Source organism: Oryctolagus cuniculus, chromosome 13 (genome assembly GCF_051225735.1).
Source record: "Oryctolagus cuniculus isolate XC-2025 breed Fujian yellow rabbit chromosome 13, ASM5122573v1, whole genome shotgun sequence".
Taxonomy (NCBI): Eukaryota; Metazoa; Chordata; class Mammalia; order Lagomorpha; family Leporidae; genus Oryctolagus; species Oryctolagus cuniculus.
Window position 1 is genome coordinate 57813928 of NC_142879.1, and position 23882 is coordinate 57837809.

Below are 23882 nucleotides of genomic sequence, written 5' to 3' on the forward strand. Positions count from 1 at the left end.
ATGGGCTGCTGTGAGTCTGTACCAATATCCAGTGTAAGCAGGCTGATCTGCCTTCTAGAGTTTGTTTGTTTATTTTTTACTTATTTATTTATTTTTTGTAACTTGAGTGGGCTGGTGTCAGGGCTTTGAGGTGCCAATCTCCGCCCCTTGGGGGGCCGGTTTCCTTTTTCTTATGTTCGCCCTTACGTGTCTGTGCCTGGGGTTCGTTGGTCAGCCACTCTCTTTCACTGCACCTCCTGCATGAGGAGTGTCAAGTAGCTCCAGACCACCTTTGGACTCCGCCGGCCCTGCTGCTTCCTCCTTCGGAGCAGAGGCCAGCCTTCTTTAAGCCCGAATGTAAACAAACAAGATGGCTGCACTCTGCCCGCTGCAGCTCTGATTGTGGGTTGGGCAGTCCTAAGGATCCTGGCGTTATTGATCCCTCAGTTTGTCCCCTGGATCCTGCCCTCTTCTCACAGGCACTATTCAATTTTTTTTTTTCTGGTAACTTGAGTAGACTGGTGTCAGGGCTTTGAGCTGCCCTCCCTCGCTCCCTGCACAAGGAGTGTTGTGTTGCTCCACTCCACCTTTGGGCTCTGCCTCCGAAGGTTAGTGCGGAGGCAGAGGCAGTTCTCCTTTAAGCCTGAATGTAAACAAACAAGATGGCTGCTTCCCGCCTGCTGCAGCTCCGACTTGGGGGAGGGATCCTCGCTTGTTTAGTCCCTCAATTCGTCCCCCTGAATCGCGCACTCTTTCCACAGGCACTACTCACTCTGTTCCGTTTTCTATTTCCTCCCCAACTCAGTTGTGCGTGTCTCAGTGTCCATCCCAGGGTGGGTTGGGGGAGGGGTGGCGGCGGCTGCTACAGTGGTGCTGGGTGAGTGCCCTGTCTTACCTAGGCTTCCAGCACTGGTGTGTACACACTCCTGCTGGTGTCCTGCTCCTCAGGCATCCACGTCCTCCTCGCAGGTCCACCCTGTCTCCCCCATTTCAGAAGAGCTTCCCTTTCCCGGAAACTACAAAATCTCACCCCTCTTTGAAACTTCCCTTCTCGGACCATTGCTGTGCTCCCTCCCTATTCTGCCATCTTGAAACCAGCTCCCTTATATTTTAGACACTGTGTCATTAAACTGACAAAGAAGGGTTCTGGAAAACCCACAGTTTTTCTTTGAAGTTCTTCTTCTTTTTTTTAAGACTTATCTATTTATTTGAAAGACAGAGATACAGAGAGAATCAGAGAGATGGAGAGAGATCTTCCATCTACTGATTCACTCCCCACATGGCTGCAGTAGCCAGGGCAGGTCTATTCCAAAGCCAGGAACCTCTTCTAGGTCTCCCACATGGGTAGAGGGGCCTAAGCACTTGTGCCATTTTCTGCTGCCTTCCCAGGTGCATTGGCAGAGAGCTGAATTGGAAGTGGAGCAGCCAGGACTCCAACTGGTGCCCATATGGGATGTTTGAGGCTTAGCCTTCTATGCCCTAGCACTGACCTTATTCTTGTAATTCTCAATTCTGGGGTCCTTGAAAGGGTTATCACACCAACAGTGTTTCTTCGTTTCTATTTCCTGAAGTTTTCATTTCACTTCTAAGTCAACCATGGAGGCTATATTATTATACTTTTTTAAATGTTTTACTTGAGTTAACTTTAAAAGATTAGGTTTTATAATCTTTCTACATTCATAGTAGAAGTTTATATCTTAGGAACATCTTTTTTTTTTTTACTCTAAATTTCAATGTGTTTTATAAAGAACTCTCTTAATGTAGAAACAAATCTAGATAGTTTTTGACTTTTGAACCTTTGTGATATCTGGTAGATAGTTCAAAGTCACTAAAAAAGTTGTGGATAAATATTACCTTAAGGAATTATATGAAACTGAACACAAAGTGAATAACTTTGGTTTGAGATATAGAAAGAAGACTGAATTTGACACAAAATGTCTTAACCTGCTGTGCCACAACACCAACCCTGAAATATTTTATGTTCTTATGATGCTGCTATGATGTGAGTTAAAGATTTCAGCATTCATGTACTCAGCACAAGTATTGACCTCCTATTATGTACCAGGCACCCTCCTAAGTTCTGGTCTACATTAATGGATATGCATGAAGGATGCCTGTTTCTTGGAGTATTTAATCAAGTGTATTAAAGAAATCCTAAATTACCAACTACTTACTATGTACACACACTATGATTAGTTCTTTACATGGATTGTTACTTAGTCTTCAAAGCCACTATTATCAGTATCTTGTCTGGAACCTATGACAAGAGTGGTTGGTAACACATAAACTTACATGGTAAGTGGCAAAACCAAGATTTTTATCTAAAATGTGAAACTCCAGTACTGCTGGGTTAAATAAATAAATGAAAAAAGACAAATTCTTGCCTCCCTTCTGTATACTTAGTAGCTAAGGAATAAATGGAATAAGCCACAAGAAGATCAATATTTCAGGTATTCCCTAAGCTACCAAGACATTCCTGTGAGTTTGTAATACTAGGATAATGTGAGTGGAGAAAGCAGGCAGTATTAGAAGCAGGGATTCAAAATGAATCAATCTCTGCAAATAGCACAAGGATCAACTTGCTTCTTTATCCAACAGTGCATTCACTACAAACAAGCATGTCCATAGCAGGACTTCCAACTCCTTTCTCCTCCTTGGCATTTTGCATTTCATAAGTCAGAAGTGCCCCCAGGAGAAAATCATTAAGGTTATACTAAGCAAAAGAAAATCAGGTTGTGGGTCACTTGGATTGGCCATCTGCAGAGCTTTATACAGCCCTGGATTCAAACAGGGCTTTCTTTTTGTGCTACTTTTTCTTTTATTTTTCTGGTTGAAAGTCTGAGAATGAATACCAAATATATGAATGGAGGAACATCACCTGCTTCCTGCTGAGAGTCACTGATCACTGAGCAGAGGAAAGTCTTCCTCTCATTAGGATCATCCACCAGACGTTGAAAAGGGATATGAGAGGAGATTTTATTTATGTATCTTCTGAAAAAGTATCACCCACACCCTACACTGAGGTTAACAAACTTCCTCAGGAGACCACACTCCATTTGCCTAGAGCAAAACTGATGTCTTTTCCATTTTCTTTCCTCTGATGTGAGCAGATGTTTCTTTTCAAATCAAAATGTCCTAAGTCTTTGACTTATGTAGTAGCCTATGAACTTCAGAGCATAAACTATTCAACACTGAAAGAAAACTAAATATTCTACTCAGTTTAATTAACCAGATGGCAAATAAGCTAAATGCAGAACGTGCTATTACCACTAATGTAATCGATCAAAATAAGCAAAGTAAAACAAAAGAGGGAAACCTGAATGAATGAAGTTTCCATACATACTCGGGGCTTGGAATAGAAATTATGTGAGTTATTCCAGTATTTCCCTACAGATAAAATTGAGGATTTTTTCCCCAGTGTTGTTATTGCACTGCCTGAAGGTCATATAGTTTATATTACTTGTGTTTGAGACACAAATAAGTGATTGGTCTCTTCACTATTTTGTTCTTTTACTTAGAAGATTAGCTAAATTAAGGGGTATTTAACTAGCACCCAGATAATGCCAGCTACGTCTCTGTCCACTCTCTCTGATAGGTAACATATCTTCTGCAAATTGTCCTTGGGGAAGAATATATAAATTTCTTACTATAGAAATACACATCAATACACAAAATGGAATATTATCCATCCTTAATAGAATTGAGATTCTGATATTTGCTACCATATGAATGACCTTTAAAACATCATTTTAAATGAAATTAGCCTGGCACAAAAAATGAATACTGTATGATCCTACTTCTGTGAGGAACCTGAACAAGCAAATTTACAGACAGAAAGTAGCCTAGAGCCTCTTAGGGGTGGAGGCAATAGGAAGTGGGGTGTTTATTGGCAAATGTACTCAGAGGTTCCGTTTTGGATTGGAAAGTATTTTGGAGATGATAGTTGTGGTGGTGATGGTTTCATAACAATGTGAATATACTTAATGCCATTGAACAATACACCTAAAATGTTTGAAATGGTCAATTTTACATTGCATATATTCTTTTATCTAAGATTTATTCATCTATTTGAAAGGCAGAGTTAGAGTGAATCTTCCACATGCTGATTCACTCCCCAAATGGCCACAAGAGCCTGGGCTGGGCCAGGCTGAAGCCAGGATCCAGGAGCTTCTTCCTGGTCTTCCACATGGATGTAAGGATCCAAGGTCTAGGGCCATCTTCTGCTACTTCCCCAGGTACATTAGCAGGGAGCTGGATTGAAAGTGGAAGATCTGGGACTTGAGCTGGCATCCATATGGGATGCTGGCACTGCAGACGGTGGCTTAACCTGCTGTGCCGCAGTACTGACCCAAATTGCATATATTCTACCAGATATTTTTTGAGAGCAGGACTTTTTAAAAAAAAAAATGGATTTATTTATTTTACTTGAAAGGCAGAAACAATGAGAGGAAGAGCTTCATCTTCTGTTTTACTCCCCAAATGGCCATAACAGCCAGAACAGGACCAGAATGAAGGTAGGGGCCTGGAATTCCATCGAGGTCTCCCATTTTGGGGAGGCAGGTGTCTAACCACTTGTGCCATCTTTCACTGCTTTCCCAGGCACATTAGAAGGGAGCTGGATTGGAAGCAGAGTAACCAGAACTCAAACTGATGCCCATTCGGGATGCCACTGTTGCTGGCAGCAGCTTAGCATGCTAAGCCACATCACTGGTTCCTCTACCACAGTTTTTGTTGTCAAAAATATGCATGTCGATATATCTTTTACATACTTGGCCTTGTAGGTAGAAATATCCTGTCAAAATGCGTTATTAAAAAGCTCAAATTCTAAATTCTATATGTTGAGAAGTTAAAGTAGCTCTCTGGAAACCCTTAAGAAATTAAGAGTTGGGGGAAGGCACAGAGAAAGAAATGGTGGGTACCAGCTCTATTAGCCAGAAAAGCTTTGGACAGCCCAAGGAGATCTGTGACTCCAAAAGCCCCTCATGCACTCTAATGTGGGCAATATACATAGAAGCATTTTTGACTTTGATTTAAAATCAAAGTAATCCCAGTTACTTTTTTTTCCAATTCTCTTTATTGTGGTAATATATATATATATATATATATATATATAAACATATAAGTTAGCATCTCAACCAACTTGAATATACAGTGGTATTATACATTTATAATGTTGTGCCACCATCTACTTCCAGAGTTCTACACCTGTTAAACAATAGCTCCCTATGCCTTCTTTGCCCCCACACCTAGAAACCACCATTCTACTTTATTTCTTAATGATTTTCATTTCCTTAAGAACTTTACATAAGTGGAATCATACAGTGTGTGTTTTGTGAGAAAATATAAAATACCGAATCCATATGGAATTTCTTTGGGTGAGCCGTTATGTGGCATAAGCTTTCTCTTCTGTATACAATTTGGTTTTTCAATCCTTAAGGCTATAAGGCTTTGAAAAAAGTTTATTCATTCCTTGAGATATTAAACACGATACTACCATGTGAGCAAGAAATCCTAACTGAAGGTCTACCCAAGAAAAAGAAAAGCATGTGTTCATATCAAAACTTACTCATGAGTATTCAATGTAGCATCATTCCTGCTGCATTTAATTAAGCTTGGCCTAAAACTGCCCCCATACACATTTTAAACTTAATGATCTCTCTGAACATAGTGATCTTAAAATAACTTGATGTATAAACAGACGTATGACAAGCAATTACATAAGCTGAGGTTCAGTCGAAAACAGGCAGCCAACCATTCTGTCTAGGGTCAAATGTGGCAAATGCCAAGCTTTAACCAATCCAGTTATTTTGTACTTTGCCTCTGTTTTCAGTATTTCTCTGCCCCTTTTCTGTCTATAATTGTTCCCCAGCCACATAGCAGCCTTGGAGTCATTCTGAACTTCTTGTAGTTCCGGAGGCTAATTTGTAAATTGTTCCTTGCTCAATTAAACTCTGTAGAATTAATAGCCTGAGGTTTTTCAGTTAACATCCATTATAACACGAAAGTGCAAATAATCCAATGTCTATGAACTAATGAATGAATGAACATTATGTGTGGCATTTCTACACAATGGGTTATTACTCAGCAAGAAAAAGCAAGAAAGTACTGACCCATGTTATAGATAAAACTTAGAATATGAAAGTGAAAAAAGACACAAAAGATCCTACGTTATATAACTCTAATGATATGTAATCTCCGGAGTAGGGTAATCTATACAGATAAAAAGTAGCTTAGTGTTTGTCTAACATTGGGAGTGAAAATTTAGGAAGAAATTGGACATAACTACTAAAAGGCATGGGATTTCTTTCGAGTGTGATGAAAATGTCAAAAATTAGTTGCAGTAATGGTTGTATAACTTTGTAAATACACTAAAATCACTGAATGGTACAATTTAATTACTAATGAAGCACATAGTTTGTAAAACAAATAAAATGTTAGAAGTTAGGATCCTAGTCTTCTGATTTTTAAGAATGTACAATTTTGTTGTAACATTTTTCTCACACACCTAGTAGTACCAAACCTGACTTTGCTTTTATACTAAATGTAATTTTGTATTGAGTCTCCAAAAGGTATCTCTCCATCTTAAAATTGAATTATATACTTAAAAAATTGAACCCCTGAAATGTTAAAGACATTGAATTGTTTCAAGCGTCAGAGGGATGATAATCCATTTTGTATATAATTCATTATAATCTGAACTCCTGTTCTGAATTCCTTAGATGATTTTATTTTTTGATTGAAGAACAGAATCTTCATGTGAGATCAGTGACTGCAACACTCGAGAAGATACGAAGACAATCAGAAGCTTGGATGAGCTGCCCACCCCAAACTTTGAAATTTCACATGCCCCTTAAAGAAACCTCAAGTTATCAGTAATACAACTTCCAGGTAAGACTCCTCCCTTACCCATTAACTACAGATAGTGCTTCCTTTTAAATTGCAAGATGGTCTAATTCCTGAGTGTATGAGATAAAGTGACATCTTCTATCAGCCTTTCTAGCCTAGGGCTCCAGGAGAGAATCACACCCTAGTAACCAAAGATATTCATGGTCCAGAATGGCTTTAGTTATTGACCACTCTAAGAGGAACCAGGAATAAAAATTTTTCCATATTTCATATTCATATAATATTGATTGAGAAAGATACTCATTTACTTTTCAATGTATGATCCTTTAGACACTAGTTTTCCTAAGAGCTGAGTTTTTCTATTATGTTGTACAAGATAACAATGCTGGTCCAAGGCAGATCTTTAGGATTTAAACAGTTTTCTCAGTTTCAAAGCCAAGCAACCGAAATTATGAAAATATAATATAAATAAATTTCTAAATTAGCTTAGCAAAATTGGATAGCAGCGATCTCCAAAATTATCATGCAATAATTTTGCATAGTTTCTTGACGTAATTTATTTCTGTTCTGCTTTCAGAAGATTGTGTCTTTGTGAGCATCATCAGAGAAAGGATAACATTTATCAAGCATGCACAGCTCAGAAATCCATAACTGTTTTAGGCCACATTACTTTAAGATTAATTGTTTAACAAAACCAGCACCATTAAGGTCCAGCCCTCTCAAGTTTTCTTTCTCTACATATAAATGAAGTTTTGTCACTAAGCTTTAGTTCTATTAAAGACTATTCTATTAAAGACTTACCTTCCTACAGCAACACACGTTTACGGATCTTACGTTTGGAAATGACCAAGAGGAAAGTGAGCCTTAGAATCTGGGTTCAGCCATTCTGGCCAAGGATAGAGGCTTTCTGATCTGTGCTGGTGTATGGCTGAGCAACAGAGCTGGCTTCTTGCCTTCAATTAGTTGCTAAATAATATTATGGTCAGGGCTGCTCCAAGCCTAGACAGGATGATTTTCAAGTGCTGCTTCTCAGAAAGGAATAGGAAAGCTAATCAGAATTGTCAGCCTAATTCCTCTCTGTTCAGTGTCAGAAAAGGAGACTTACTCATTTTCAATCACAGTGCTCAAGAACTTTCATTTTCACATAGGTCACCCGCAACAAAGATCAATCTAGAGCTAGGAGTAAGGATCCCAAAATATTATTGAAAGGGTAAATAGAGGGTTTTTTTTCTCAATTATATTTACTGATACTTGTTTTTTAAACATCACTGACCTGGAATTTGGAGACACTGGTTAGAGTATGATACTATCCATTTCCTAGAGGTAGGTGAAGAAATTGATGATCAAGAATGATACTGGGGAAAATTCCCCTTCCTTGGACATTGTCTGCTTAGCTGTAAAATGCTAGGTTTTTAAAAAAATTATGTTTTGATTGACACATAATAATTGTACATACTTATGGGACAAATAGATTTTGATACAAGTATACACTGTGAAATGATCAAATTAGGATAATTAGTATACCCATCGCCCCATATATTTATCATTACTTTGTGGTGAGAACTATCTTATTTAGAAATATACATGTTGTTGTTAACTATAGTCACCACCCTGTAAAATACAACGCTAGAAATAATTGCTACCCACTTTTAACACGCCAAGACCAACCTCTCTCCATTCTTGTGTTCTTGTGACCCTTCCCTGGTCTCTGTTAATTACTGTTCTCCTCTCCACTTCTTTATTTTATTTTATGTATTTTTAAGGATTTATTTATTTGAGAGGCAAAGTTACAGGAAAAGAGAGGAGAGAGACAGAGGGAGCTTCAATCTGCTGGCTCATTCCACAAGTGGCTGCAATGGTCAGAGCTGAGTCAGGCTGAAGCCAGGAGCCAGGAGTTTCCTCTAGGTCTCCCACATAGGTGCAGCATCCCAAGCACTTGGGCAATACTCTGCTGCTTTCCCAGGTGCATTAGCAGGAAACTGGATTGGAAGTGGAGCAGCTGGGACTTGAACCAGAGACCATATGAGATGTTGGCATTATAGTTGGAGGCTTTAACAGGTAAGTCACAACACTGGGCCCTCCCCTCCAATGCTATGATGTCAGCTGCATTAGATTCCATATGTGTGAGTGCACAAGAGATATGTCTGTCTGTGCCTCATTTATTTTTCTTAAAGGAATGACCATCTATATTGTCACAAATGAATTTTTATGGCTGAATAGTATTCCACTGTGCAATATATCACATTTTCTTTATCTCTTTGTTTTTTGTTGGACACTTGGGTGGACTGTGTATGTTCACTGTTATGAAGAGTGCTATGTTAAACATTGGAATATAGATATATCCTAACAGATTGAGTTCATTTCCTATGGATATATACCCAGTAATGAGATTACTAGATTATATAGTATCTCTATTTTAGTTTTTTTGAGGAACTTCTGCATTCTACATACAATATTTAAGAGTTTCCCTTTTTCCATAACCTCCCATGTTTGCTATTCTCATCATTTTGGTAACACTGTTCTAACTTGACTGATATTGTATCTTATTATGATATTAAGCTGCATTTTAATGATGACCATGGATGTATGTTATCTGATATATAGCCATCTGCTATTTGTATCTCTGCTTTTGAAAATGTCTGTCCAAACTTTTTGCCTGCCTGTTTTAATTGGATTATTAGTTATTTTTGTTTCTATTGAGATGGTTGGGTTCCTCGTGTATTCTAGATATTAACCCATTGTCAGATGCATAATTGCAAATATTTTCTCCCACTATATAGGTTGTTTCTGACTCTTACTGTGCACAGGTGTTTAGTTTGATGTAATCCCATTTATCTCTTTCTGCTTTTATTATCTGTGTTTCTGGGATCTTACTCAAAAAAAATTATCTAGAGTAATGTCATAAAGCATTCCCCCTATGTTTCATTTTAGTAGTTTCATGTCTTACATTTAAATCTTTGATCCATTTCCAGTTGATTTTTGTAACTAGTGACAATGAAGTAGCCCCCTGACAGTAGGGACTCCATTTTAGAGTCCTTGAGACTCCAACACCCCCCCTCACCGTGAGACTCTGGTCTGAAACTATGGTTTCAAATAGTCAAACAATAGCAGTACACTATATCACCCTTGGCAGAGCACAAAAACCCCCTAGCATGATTGCTCAAGCTTACAAGCACAAAAAGTTGCCCCTGGGTTACCTGGGTTCATAATGAAGATGTGATTTGTCTGTGTCTTACATTAATGTCAAGTCCTAATTGCTAATTGTAAGATTGTAACTAGTATTGTCAAGATTATGATAAATATTAATTTCACTTAGGTTTTGGGTTATGTTGACCCCAGTAACCATGTACTCTTTTGATTCTCCTTTGGTCTTAACAATTGTGTATAGCAACCGTGCATAGCAACCGTGTATCCCCCCTTCCTGGTTTTGCGGTTTTTGCCTTTATAAACCCTAACCTTTGGTTATTCGGGGCTGCTCTGTTCATGTATGATCAGACAGCCCCAGCATGCTGGATAATCAATAAAACTTCCCCGTGCTGTTTGCATAAGAGACGTGTCTCTTGGTGACGTTTTTCGGGTGGTCGACTCTCACAACAACTGAGAGGATGAGACCAAGTTTTATTCTTCTCCATGTGTATACTCAGGCTTCCCAGCACCACATATGAAAGACACTGTCCTTTCCCTAATACATATTATGTGTCAAAAATTAGTGGACAGGCCAGCACTGTGGCATAATAGGCTAAGCTTCTGCTTTCAGCGCTGGCATACCATATGGGCCCCAGTTCAAATCCAGGCTGCTCCACTTCCAATCCAGTTCCCTGTTAATGTGCCTGGGAAAACAGTAGAAGATGGTGCAAATGCTTGGGCCCCTGCTTCTAGCTGGGAGACCTGGAAGAAGCTCCTGGCTCCTAGCTTCAGATTGGCTCAGCTCTGGCCATTGCAGCCATTTGGAGAGTGGTTAATTCTGTTCCTCTCTCTGCCTAAAACCCTACCTCTAAAATAAATAAATAAAATCTTTAAAAAAATTAGTGGACCCTAAATCTGTGGATTTACTTCTGAGTTCTCTATACTGTTCATTAGTCAGTGCATCTATTTCTAAGTACTATGCTGTTTTGCTTACTAAGATTTTCTTGACTCTTGAGGGTATTTTGTGATTTTTCCATACATATTTTATGATTTTTTCCATACATATTTTATGATTTTTTCCATTTATTTGAAGAATGTCATAGACACTTTTATGGAATTTCAGTGAATTTATAAATTGCTTGGGGGCTGGCACTGTGGTGCAGCGGGTTAAACCCTGGCCTGAAGAGCTGGCATCCCATATGGGCACAAGTTCTAGTCCCTGCTGCTCCTCTTCCGATCCAGCTCTCTGCTATGGCCTGGGAAAGCAGTGGAAAATGGCCCAAGTCCTTGGGCCCCTGCACCCACATGGGAGACCCAGAGGAGACTCCAGGCTCCTGGCTTCAGATTGGTGCAACTCTGGCCATTGCAGCCATCTGGGGAGTGAACCAGTGGATGGAAGACCTCTCTGTCTCTGCCTCTCTGTAACTCTGTCTTTCAAATAAATAAAATGAATCTTTAAAAAAATAAATAAATTGTTTGGGTAGCTTGGGTGTTTTAATAATAGCAATTCTTGCAATTTATGAACATTGGTATTCTTCAATCTACTTATATCCCATAGAATTACTTTCATTGCTGTATTTTAGTTTCATTTTGGAGATATTCCGTCGTCTTTATAGATTCATTCGTGTGTATTTTGTTTTCCTTGTAGCTATTATAAATAGGATTTTTTTTTCTTTTTCAGCTACTTTGCTATTAGAGTACAGAAATTTCACCAATCCTATTCTAAGTTAGTTTTATTTGGAAGTTATTTATTTGCTATCTACTAATTTGTTATTCAAGATGCATAGAGAGAGAGAGACAAATAGGGAGGGAGAGCTTCCATCTTCCCCATTCATTTTCCTGTTGCTCAGAATGGCTCTTGCCTAAGGCACAAATCAGAAGCCAGGAATTCAATTCAGGTCTTCCACATGAAATGTGGAAGAACTCAGTTACTCCAGTCTTCCCCACTTCCTCCCAAAGGCCTGTACCAGCAGGACACTGAATTCAGGAATGGAGTTGGGCACCTAACCTAGGCACTCTGATTGGGGTCATTGACAACTTAATCAACATCTCAACCAGTAGGACAAATGAACATCCCAGAATTTTTATAATCATAACACATGAAGATTATAAAAATATTTAGATATTACTTAAAGAATGAGTAAAAAAATTTGAAAGTCCACCTACCTAACTAATTACCATCAGTAGTTTCTTTATTTCTCTCAGGCTATATATGTTTCTATCATTCTGTCTCACTCTACCACAAATTCATCACATGTATGTATATATACAGGTGTGCACCAAATGCAAGTAGTTTTATTTATTTCATTTATTTGAAATAAAGAGTTACACAGAGAAGGGGAGAGACAGAAAGAGATCTTCAATCCACTGGTTCACTCCCCAAATGGCTGCCATGGCTGGGTCTGGACCAGGCTGAAGCCAGGGTCCAGTACCTTCATCTGAGTCTCCCACATGAGTGGCTAATACTTGTGCTGTCTTCCACTGTTCCCACAGTTGCATTAGCAAGGAGCTGAATTGGAAGTGGAACAGCTAGAACTCAAACCAGTGCTCATGTGAGATGCTGGCATTACAGGCAGCAGCTTAACCTTCTACGCCAAAATGCTAGCCTCAAATACAAGTAGTTTTAAATCATCAGATTCTTGACATAGACTGACTGTCAAAGTCTTTTATCCCACAACATTGTCCTTGCTTTCTTTCCACGGGTGCCTAAGCAGATGCAGCACCCCCACCTCAGCAGTGCCGACATGCACCAGACTTATTCATCCATCCCCTCTACATGAAGGTTAGTGAGGTCTGCAGTTCGTTGCATTTTAAAGGACTGCTGTGATAAATAGTCTTGGAAATAGATTTTGAAATAACTTGTGACTTTTTCTGTGGGGTCCATTTCCATGATTAGTAACGCTAGGTAAAGGAACTCATGTTTAGAAATTTGATAGGCACTACCCAGTGGTTTCCCAGAGAGGAGCATCCATGAACCTGTCTCCAAGGGCATCTTCTGGGGCCTCTGCCTCCCACATTCTCTCCACTGCTGGTCTTCACCAGACACACAGACCTGCCCATCTGTTGGTGCCAAATGACAGCCCAGTAATGTGCACCATTGTATGCACCATCGGGGAGGGGTCTATGGCTCCATCCCCAGCTGTCTTCTCTCTTCCTGCAGAGGAAGCCCCCAGACCTTAGTCCTATAGAAGGAGTCACCAGATGCTTGTATCCAGGGTTCTTTCAGTACCTGCACATCCGCATCCTTAGGCCCCTGCAATCCTCACACAGTTTGCTAGAGACAGAGGCCCTTCTAGTTTCCCCTAAATCTCACTTAAATTTCAGTTCATCCTGGGATCCTTAATACACATCAGAGAAGGAATGACCCATGCCTAGTGGAGTGCCACATTTACCCTACCAAGAGTACAACCTACTCATGCTGTTTAGTCTGACTATCTGAATACCAAGTAGAGAAACCCAACAAGGTAGGGACTGCTCTCTGCCCTGTGATTGGATGATGTTCAGTTCTTAGAAAGTAATTATGCATCATAAGGCTTCATGAATACTCATTGGAAGAATGACATCAACCAGTTACTTCCAAGATTGCTGAGTGGGCCTGTAGCCCACTGCTAGCCCCCAGGTAATCTTGCTCTGAATATACTATGAACTCCAAACATGGAAGCTCAACTCTTCTCCATCATTAAGAAAACAGCTTAGGCCAAGTCCTTCTGGTTGATGAGGGATGAGACAAACAGTAAAAAAGGTCTTTCTCTAGCACCAGGCAGTGGGAGCACACTTTCCATGGGGCTTCCCACTGTGTCCCCAGAATAACACTGTGAGGTTGGTTGTCTGAATACCACACTGTGCAGGACAGCAAACAGAGGCTCAGGGAGGTGCAGAGACCTGCCCAAGCCTCACAGGACATAGATGGCTGAGTCACATGTGCCATGGAGGAATGGGAGAGGTCTCTTCTGTGAATACCAGGGCCAGTACCTGTTGGGTGGTGGTGAAGTCTCAGTAGGTACCCAGGAATGTGAAGACATAAGAGGATTCACTGCCCAGGAAGGAGGGCACCAGGTGCTGCACCAGCTTCACACCTACCTGACCAGACTCCCTAGATGAAGCAGACCTCATGTCAGTTCATGGCTGCTTTCTGTTTACCCTGGGCTGGCACAGAGGAGAGACATACAGTTAGTGGGAACACCAGGTTTTCAAGAGATGGGATACCCCTGGGATGGATTTTCAAGAGATGGATGACCCCGGGAAGAAGAGATGTCCCATAAGACCCAGAGTGGACAACCACAGGGTAGGGCAATAGAGGAGGCCAAAGCAAGCAGAAGCCCCAGCAGGATGGTGATTCCAGGAAACACTTGGGACCAGAGAGGCTCTGGCTGGGGGATGCTGAAGGAAGAGAAAAGGGGTAAAAAATTCTTGGCTACTGCTTCTGGCCTGGCCTAGCCCTGGCTATGGCTGGCATTTGGGGAGTGAACCAACAGTGGGAAGAGCTCTCTCTGTCCCTCCTGCTTACTCTGTCACTTTCCTTTCAATTAATAAAATAAATCTTTCTTTAAAGTTCATATGAAAAAGAAATAGCAATGGATTAATACATATAATTCATCACAAGGAACTTCAAGATGTATTTTTCAAGACAGGTGTTTAAAGATGAATAGGTGGAGCAAGGCAGAAGGGATCTAGAAACAGACCATGGAACGGTACATAATGTTTCAGGAAATGTGTCACAAGATGCATCTTCCAGTTAGTTGGGATGCTCTATATTTGTTCATTGTGGGGGATTTTCACTATCTTCCACATGATACTGAGCATGGAAAGCAAATGAATACTTCTTTAAAAATTCTCTAAGGGTCTAAAACATGCACTGAAAAAGGCCAGCATGTGTTACTCTTGAAATGAAAGTATCTTTGTGAAAAGCATTCATGCACTGCCCTCTTGTGACCACATCATGAGTGGCAGGCATGCTCTAGAGCTCCAAGGGCCATGCATTAAGTGGGCTGCACATTCACAGACAGGGTGGAGCAGGCTGCTCATCAGATCAAGTTCAAATTCTGCACAATTCAGTGATTTGAGAAACCCTTCTAGTGGAAATCCTTGTATTATTACTTCACATGATCAAAAACAAGTCTCTTCTCATGTGCAGTGGTTCAGGGTTTCTGTTCCAATTTTTAGTGAGCACTCAAGGTGGGGCCTGGATTCAGGGTGGAAAGCAGTAAAAAGTCTTTGCCTTCCAGGTCCAGCAGGGTGGGGGAGGAATGTGCTGAGAATATGTAAACTACATCACAGTTCTGTGTGAAGAAAGGTGTGCATCTACCAGAGCAAATTTATAGAATCCTGCTGATTATAAAAGTTTATATTTGTGGGGTTATTTGGTAATTCGACATAACCATGCTATCCAATCTGCTTAGAAAGTAGATCATAGAAATAACTAAAGTGGGTTTCTTTCCAGCCCAGTGACAGTGACAAAAGTCTATTGGCTTTTGCAGTGTTAGCTCTCCATTGTGACCCATCCATTGTACCTGAGAACTTCAATCCCTGAGAATAGTTTTAGCTTCTGCTTAATAACCGTGCAAACAGAATTATGTAGATGTTTTAAGAAATTTGTTAAGAGTGTTTTCTTACTTTTTAAATTTATATAAAGGGAACCAATTTCATGATTTTCATATACACAGTTTTAAAGACATAATGATACTGCCTACCTTACCTTCCCTCCCTCACTTCCACCTTCCCTCCAACTGGCCGCAACGGCTGGAGGTACGCCAATCCAAAGCCAGGAGCCAGCAGCTTCTTCAGGTCTCCCACATGGGTACAGGGGCCCAAGGGCTTGAGCCACCTTCCACTGCTATCCCAGGCCATAGCAGAGAGCTGGATCAGAAGTGGAGCAGCCGGGTCTTGAACCGGTGTCCATATGGAATGCCGGCAATTCAGGCCAAGGCATTAACCCACTGTGCCACAGCGCCGGCCCCACCCAAAATATTTTTCTATCACTCCTTCTGGACACAGGGCTTACCACATCCGGGTCCTTCCCATGAGAGAAGCCCAGACACAGCCTCAACTCATTCCAAACATGCTATCTTCACCACTATTCATCCTTGAGCAATTTCCTTTTTTAGGGGCCATATTAGACCCTGGGTCCCAAATGGAAAAGATCTTCCAGGTCCCTGCCCTCCAGATGTTCACAGCCTCAGGGCAGGGGGGCTAAGACTTGAAAGCAAATAGAGTTGGAATAACAGAGCAGGTGCTGTACTGTAAATAGATGAGGGTGCTATAAGGGTGCTGAGGTCACTTCATGGGGGCATATGAAAGGTCTTTACTTAGGGGACATTTATACTAGGGGCAGAATGACAGGCAGGAGCCTGCCCTGCACAGCTCTGGGAATAGCAAGCTGGAGAGCCTCTACTGTGCAGGGATTCCATTGCAGAAGTGATTTTACCCAGAGAGGAGGTTAGAAAGGTGGCCAGTGGGACTGAGGGAGCTTGGGAAGGAAGGGATGGGGAGGTAGATAGGAGAGGTGCAGATTCTGAGGCTTGTGCTCTTTGGGAGTGATCCATCACTGTAAAAATTCATCATTTCAACTGTGGCAGTTTCCACCAAAAAAACATTTATTACCTCAGCAGTTCTCTCTTTATTTCTTTAAAGATTTATTTATTTATTTGAAAGGCAGATTTACAGAGAGGCAGAGGGAGAGAGAGAGAGAGAGAGAGAGAGAGAGGTCTCCATCTGCAGATGGCAGCAACAGCCTGAGCTGTGCCGATCCGAAGCCAGGAGCAAGGAGTTTCCTGCAGGTCTCCCACATGGGTGCCTTGGGCCATCCTCTGCTGCTTTCCCAGGCTACAGCAGAGAGCTGGATCAGAAGTGGAGCATCTGGGACATGAACTAATGCCCAGATGAATTGCCGGAACTCCAGGCAGGCAGTGACTTTACCCCCTATGCCATAGCACCTTCCCCTCACCAGTTCTTTCAACCAGAAATCCAGGACAACTCAACTGAGTGCTTTTGCTACAGTGTCTCTGAGAAGGCAAGTGTTGAAGCTCAAATGGGGCAGGATCCACATTCCAGCCTATAACATGGTATTGGCAGGATTTAGTGTGGACTGAAGACAAAGTTCACTCTGGTAGAGACATTGGGCTGGACTGAGCTCCAGCTCCAACGATCCTGGTGGCTCGTGGTGCTCACACTGATTGTGTGTCCCTCTTCTGTCCCTCTCAAGGTAATGAAAGAGTCTGACCTGTGAATGAGACCCACATGGTGTGGAGCGTCCAGATGGACATGCTGCAGGTGTCTGTGGACCACCTGGTGCCTGCCTTCCTGGGCAGGGAGCCCTTGTACGTCCACAGCTTTCTGAGAAGCTACAGAGCCTTTGCCACCACCCAACAGGTGCTGAATTTGCTGTTAGGAAGGTGAGATCCCTCCCAACATGTCCGTGCTACACTGTCACTTAGACACCAACTAGCTATGAGTCTTAGCAAGGTCACTCTACCAGTCTGATCCTCTGAACAATGGAGGGTTACAGGGGCTGAATCCTGGTGTTACTGCATGGGCTAAAGAATCCTCCTTGCAGAATGCTCCCCTGATGTCAGCTCATGGGGAAGTCTACTAGAGGAACAGCTGTGCTTCTTAATATTTTCTTCTCCCTTGAGGGGAAGTCTTTGCTGCACCTGCCTCTAACTCTTAGAAATTGGCCTAAGCTGTTTTCTCATTGTTGAAGGAGAATCCAGATTTCACCTATGGGTTTCTCGGTTGATCCAGGCCAGGGATATGTGAGGAGAGCAAGGAGACCCCAGACCCTCTCAGGTGCCCTGGAAGAAGCTGGCTGGGGTTTACTCCTTCCATGTTGGTCATGAAGTCAGGACCTTTCTAGGTCCTTTCTAGGCACTGATCATAATTCCAGGCACAGAGCAGGCAGAAGTCCCAGCTGGGCTTCACTTCTTATCAGGAGCCAGGCAGTTATACTAGCCAGCACGAGCCCATGGTACTCACAGTAGGGCAGATGTAATACTGCCTGTTCTCCTCTAGGAATGTATGATTCTTTAGTCCTTCTGATTGAGATAGTAGATCCCCAGACTAACTGATATAGTGAGTTGGGTTTGGTTTACGATGGAGGGTTGTACTTTTCTACCAAATTGTGCAGTGAGTGTTGTGTTCTGAGGGCAGAGTGAGGCTGGAAGAAGCCTGGATCCCAAACATCCTGTGATTCCAGCTACAGAGCTGATATCTGGAGGTGGCCTGGCAGGAGGAAGGCAGTGAAATGGAGTTGAGGCTAGGGTCACACGCATGGTGGGAGTGCAGTGGATGTTGGAATACAGCGTAAGCCCTGAGAGGATTCAGCTCCACCGTGTCTCAGCCAATTCTGTTATTATCCCTAGTTCCAGGCTCCAGGGAGGTAGAGACCTGATGGAGGGCTCCTTCCTATGCAGGCTTTTGTCAGACCCCCTTTGGTGAGCAGGACAATCACTGCCCTGACTGGCAGACTGGGAGTGGCATGGGATGAGTCACGCTCTGGGTCAGGTAGGGGCAGAAAGTCCTAGAGGGTGCCCTGGGAAAACGACATGGAAAGGAAAGCTGGCCTCTGACTGCTGTATGCCTGTTCTCCTCCTCAGTGCTTTAGGCAACCTTCTGGGCACTTGGGTGGAACAATACCTGGAAGATTTTCATCAGCTGCCAGAGTATTACAGTCCGAAGGTGGTGCTGTAGTATGTGCAGCTCAACCTGCCCAACTCAGAGCTGGAGCACCGTGTCCACCTTCCCCTGGGCCAGCTGCAGCACCCAGAGCCCACCGAGGCAGAACCAGAAGGTGAGGAAGACTGGGGTTGGGTGCAAGTGTATGGGGGTATAATGAATTGAGTCCCACAGAGAAAAAACTTCCAGAATCAGGAGGTGGAGTTTGGGATAAAGATTTCTTTGAGAGGCAGAGAAGATTTTTGTCTGTAGAAGGCAAATGAAAATTCAATCATGGTAGTGCTATTTTTCCTTCTATAGCTCTAGGGCCAGCCCCAGTTCAAGTCCCAAAACTATGTCAACAGCCTCAGCCAGCTCTAACTCTGCTGTCTGCTGAAGCTCCACAGGTTCGAATATTAGCTCTGAAAAACTCTCAGGTGCTCAAACCAACACCAGTTTCCATTGTGACACTAGCTCCAGAGTGCCAGGGAGCTCCCTCAATAGCTCCAGCTGCAGATTCCAAACCAAGGCTAGCAGGTGGAGGAGGAGGAGCAGCTGTGGGGCCACCTGGAGCTCCACCTCTAGAGCAAGGGCCAGCACCTGCTCAAGATTCGGACTCAACTGCAGACTCTGTTCTGGGGACAAATCCAGTGTAGGAAAGGCTGCTGCCTCAGCCCCGGAGCTCGATCTCCTGTGGTTCCATAGCTGGCACAGTCCCTGCATCAGAATTGCCCTTCCCTCCTAATGTCAGAATTGTAATATTCATATTTCTCCTTTATATCTACATCAGTTTACTATAATTTATCTCATAAAACTCACTTTAAATAAAATTTGATGTTTTAATCTTTTTAAAGTACTGAAGCAATTTTTTCCAATATCGTGCAACCACCAACACTGTATCATTCTATTCATTTATTTCAAAGACAGGGAGAGGGAGAAGGAGGTAGAGGGAGAGACAGAGAGAGAGAGAGCTTCCATGCACTGGTTCACCCCCAGATGGCCTGGAAGGAGCCAGGAACTTCTTCCAGGTCTCCCATGTGCATGGCAGGGACCCAAACACTTGGACCATCTTCCACTGCTTTTCCCAGGGCATTAGCAGAGAGCCGGTTCTGAAGTGGAGCAGCTGGGACATGAACTGACAAGTGGGATGCTGGCATTGTAGGTGGTGGCTGCACTGCTACACCACACTGCTACACCACACTGCTACACCACAGTGCCATCCCACAGCCATTTCTACAACAAGAAACAGTATTTCTGCTCTGGAATGCAACATTTTCCTCTTTCCCAGCGATCACCTCCAGATCGCCTCTACCCATTGGAGCTCCAAACAAGGGAATGGAATCCGGTCACCTTGCAGTCTTTTTCTGCTTCACTGAGGGAAAGGAAGCTGGAGTAAAACTCTGGTGTCAGTGGTTGTTAGCTTTGTGTTTCCTGTATTTGTGCCAGGAGTGTTTCCTTTATGTCTGTTTTCCTTTTCCTGGGTAACTGGATAGTGACCCATCTAATACTGATGAATTGGACTTCCTGGGAATTCTAGAATTCCTGCTCCTTTTGAATACAGATGGTTTAATTCATATGGTAAACACTCAGAACTTGGGAGGTGAGCATTTCAACCAACTCCCATCTCAGCATTTGCAGCTTCTCCAGGTGTTTGCTTTTTTGTAAAAAAAAATAAAATAAAATAAAACTACTTTGGAAAGGGCAGCTAACCCCCTCACCTGAAGAAGCAGGGTCAGAGGAAAACGTGAAACCACATGCTGCAGTACAATACAGTGTCCAAGGGAAGGATCCATTATTCAAAGAAACAAAACCTTCCACACTTTCAACAGTTATTGAAGAGATCTGCAGAAGAAGGCAGATTGGGGATGGGGAGATGTGGCTGTGGGTGTGAAATTGTTGCACCTGCAAACTGGAAGTTGCCTTCAGTTTCTCTTCATGTAATGCTGCTTTTTGTTGTTGTCGATCCATTTGTTTAACTTTTCTCCTGACAGGCCCAGGAACTGTCCGGTGTACATCAGCGAGCCTGCTCGCTCCCCGCGGGGCTCCCAGCCCAGATACACCAGCAGCCTCTGCCCCAGGGAGGTGCTGTGTATTCTTGTAAAGTGGCCGCAGCTGGGAGCCAGTCTGGCCCCTGCTGCCTGAGCTTCTCTGACTCTCCTGCTGTCTGAGGGAGGCTGTGTGCACCTGCTGGGGGTGGGGCAAAGGCAATAAGATGTGCAAAGGAGAGCCTCCAAGGCTTCTGGAGTTGGCTCCAGAAGGTGTTCCTAGGGTTGTCGCTCCCCGTCTTCGTGGAGGAACGACACAGGACCCTGCGTTGTTCTTTCGTCTGCTCGGCCCTCCCCGGGTTTGCTGCTGGTTCTTCCCGGGTTGGCTACCAACCCTTCCACCTCCGTGGAAGGGCGGTTCCCCCTAGCCACTTTCCCCACTTCCACGGGGGAGCGGCACACCGCCGGCCGGCTCTCTCGGGGGCTGCACAGGTGTTCCTTCAGATAGATGTTCCTGGTGCATGTTGTCTCTCTCCTCCTTTATAGTCCTCTTCCACCAATCCCAACTGTGCTACCCACACGCCGAGTACACTGCTCTCCTCCAATCAGGAGCAGGTCCTACAGTTTATTGGTTGAACTGGAGGCAGTTGTGTAGAAGCTGTTTCCTCCTCTCCCAGCGCCATATTGTGGGAGAGCAGATGCATAGAATAAGTCTTAATTCCAGTAACTTAGTCTAGTCCGAGTTGCTCCCCACACAGGGTGAGCTCTCCTAGCCCTGGCCTCCAGGTGGCAGGGTATTTGCCTTCCCCTAATTTCCTGCCCTCCCCTGGGTCTCAAAGGTACTGCTCTGCTAGTGGGTGTCCTGAGTCCTCTTACAGGTAATCTGCTTTCTCCCTTCTCATGGCTTCGGTGAAATTCCTGGGGTGTACCTGCTGGTTTTCTTATATGCTTAAAAGCAACAGCTTAGTTGTGCCTTTCCTGTGTAGGTCATCTCAAAGGGATACTCTGCTGATTTCACCAAAATACCTGCTGCTGTCATGCTCCGGGTCACGCCAGGCAGATGATCCCCTTGTTTTTGTCACTAGAAAGAACAAATTTGTTTATGGTCCCTTCACAAGGTTCAATATTGGTAGCACAGTCATCTACTCCAGTAGAAGGCAAGGGTGATCTCTGCTCTGGCATTCATATATATGTGCAAATATATGTTTGTATGCAATATAGGGTTTCCACCCTGCAGCAGTCTGCGTGCAACTACTTGGTGCAGTTGAGTGGCCACTGCTGCAGTGCACAGGAATATATTCATGTGGAAGTGCAGAACGGTGAGCTAGGAGCCTCCGGTGCAGTGGCTTAGCTTCTTGGCATGGGGAAAGCTCAGAGGACTTTCCAGGAGGCTTAAAACAGAGTCCTGAATGATAGTAGGACCTTGCAGATGTTGAGACTATGTTTTCCTTTGTGTAAAATGTGTTCTTGGAATTTGCATTGTATTTTAAATTTGGTAACTCTCCAAATTTTTAAATTTGGCACTCAGGAGTCCTTTTCACACATCTCTTTATTGACCATTCAAGGTAGATTGTGTTTACTGCACAGAGGAAAAGTGCAGTTAGTTGTTTCATTATGGACATCACCTACTTAGCATTTGGTGATGAGATGAAGCTAGTCAATGACCAAGAAATATTGTTTTGTGTAAGACTTTGCATATTTTATCTTGTTCACTCAGCATTGTCCAGAAAAAAAGAATCTGTGGGTTCAACCTGATCTTGTAACTGGTGAGGAAATGAAAGCAGAGAAAGAAGTGAAAGAATTTTCTCAAAGTCACCCGTGATTCACTCAGAAGTAGAGCAGAAATAGAAGCTGAGTCTACCTATTCCTAGTCTGAACGTCCTGTCTTATTGCTCATGGCTTCATGTTCATTGCCGTAAATGCCATAGGATGTAAAGTCTTTAAAGATTTTCCAGTTTCTGTTCTTCATAAGGTGTACCTTTCTCGTGGTGGAACTTCTGGCCTGCCTTTGGTTGGATGAAGTCACTGATGACCAGAGTGAAGCAGATTTTCTCCAGGGAGCTCTTGTGGGCACTCTCCTTGTGGTGGTGACTCCAGGTGGACACAGGTCCCAGCTGGTCAGTGGTTGACTCATTTGTTGTAATCTGCTGCCATAGTTGCCTCTTTCCCATGCTCTAATACTTTATGGGTTTCTTGGAAATCATCAGAGCCCTAGCCTTGTTCTTATGTGAATTGAAGGCCATCAATCAATTCCCCTGTGTTTAGATCAGTTCATTGTCAACTAACTGCCTTTGAAGCAGGCGATCATTTTTTTTATTTTTGGACAGGCAAAGTTAGTGAGAGAAAGGTCTTCCTTTTGTTGGTTCACCCCACAAATGGCTGCTATGGCCAGCGCACTGTGCTGATCCAAAGCCAGGAGCCAGCAGCTTCTTCTGGTCTCCCATGTGGGTACAGGGCCCAAGCACTTGGGCCATCCTCCACTGCCTTCCTGGGCCACAGCAGAGAGCTGCAGTGGAAGAGGAGCCACCAGGACAGAACTTGGTGCCCCAACCGGGACTAGAACCGGGTGTGCCAGCGCCGCAGGTAAAGGACTAGCCAAGTGAGCCACGGCACTGGCCTGGCAGGTTTTTAAATGTAAAATTTATGATGCTAAATCACTTTTGAGAGAAGTCTTCCTAGTCAACTGTGTGCTTGTCTGTCTTTTTAAAATACATTGAATAAATACTTAATTTTTTTAAAAGATTCCAATGCTGTCTTCATACACATCATTGCTGCATCTTGTGAAAAAATCAGTACAGCCCTCAACAGCTCTTGAAGTGGGTAGTTGATGGTGTGAGTCTGCTGTTTCAGAGCTTTGTGTCTGTAAGATTTTTTGACCATTTCCTTACTGTCAGCCACTTTTCTTGGAGCTATGTGGAGTTCCCCTTCCCGAACCTTGAGATTTGAGTTTTCTCCTCAATTTGTTATAGGCTTGTAAATGCTAGGATTATGATTTCAGCTACATTTGTCACACATCTACTAAATACCAGGCTCTGTGTTGGCACAGGCCACAATTATTTCTAATCCTTGCAGGAGTCTTAGCGTACAGCTGTTTATCATCATTTCCCAGGTGAGCAAACCAAGGCTCAGAAAAGTGAAGTAACTGGCATGAGGGATTCAGCTAGTAAGTGGCCCATGGATATGGCCGTGTCTTAGACACCCAAATCTGTTGCTAATGTGTATCAAATAACAGCAAGGGTGTCCGTGAGCTTTCAGAGCAGTAGCTCTGGTTAGACCTTACAACTTTGATTATGGGAT

General features: G+C 43.0%; 2 protein-coding genes and 1 long non-coding RNA gene across 5 annotated transcripts in view; 2 read left to right on the forward strand and 1 right to left on the reverse strand.

Moving 5' to 3' along the window:
• Positions 1-9037, forward strand: part of LOC149122611 (formin-2-like) — a 42214-nt gene extending 33177 nt beyond the window's left edge. The window contains exons 4-5 of the mRNA XM_089312298.1: positions 6722-6867; positions 8789-9037. Of these exons, the coding sequence (XP_089168424.1) occupies positions 6722-6855 (134 nt within the window). The 3' untranslated portion in view covers positions 6856-6867; positions 8789-9037. The remainder of the gene's footprint in view (positions 1-6721; positions 6868-8788) is intronic.
• The window catches only part of CHRM3 (cholinergic receptor muscarinic 3), a 613968-nt gene that overhangs the window by 18213 nt on the left and 571873 nt on the right, over positions 1-23882 (reverse strand). The gene's annotated exons all lie outside the window — the stretch shown is intronic.
• LOC149122612 (uncharacterized) overlaps positions 21240-23882 on the forward strand; it is a 28120-nt gene continuing 25477 nt past the window's right edge. For 2 of the 3 annotated variants that reach the window (XR_016219720.1, XR_016219722.1), the window contains exon 1: positions 21240-21463. This is a non-coding gene — a long non-coding RNA (uncharacterized LOC149122612). Of the gene's footprint in view, positions 21464-22557; positions 22703-23882 lie in introns of all 3 variants that reach the window. The other variant, XR_016219721.1, reaches the window with a different exon arrangement.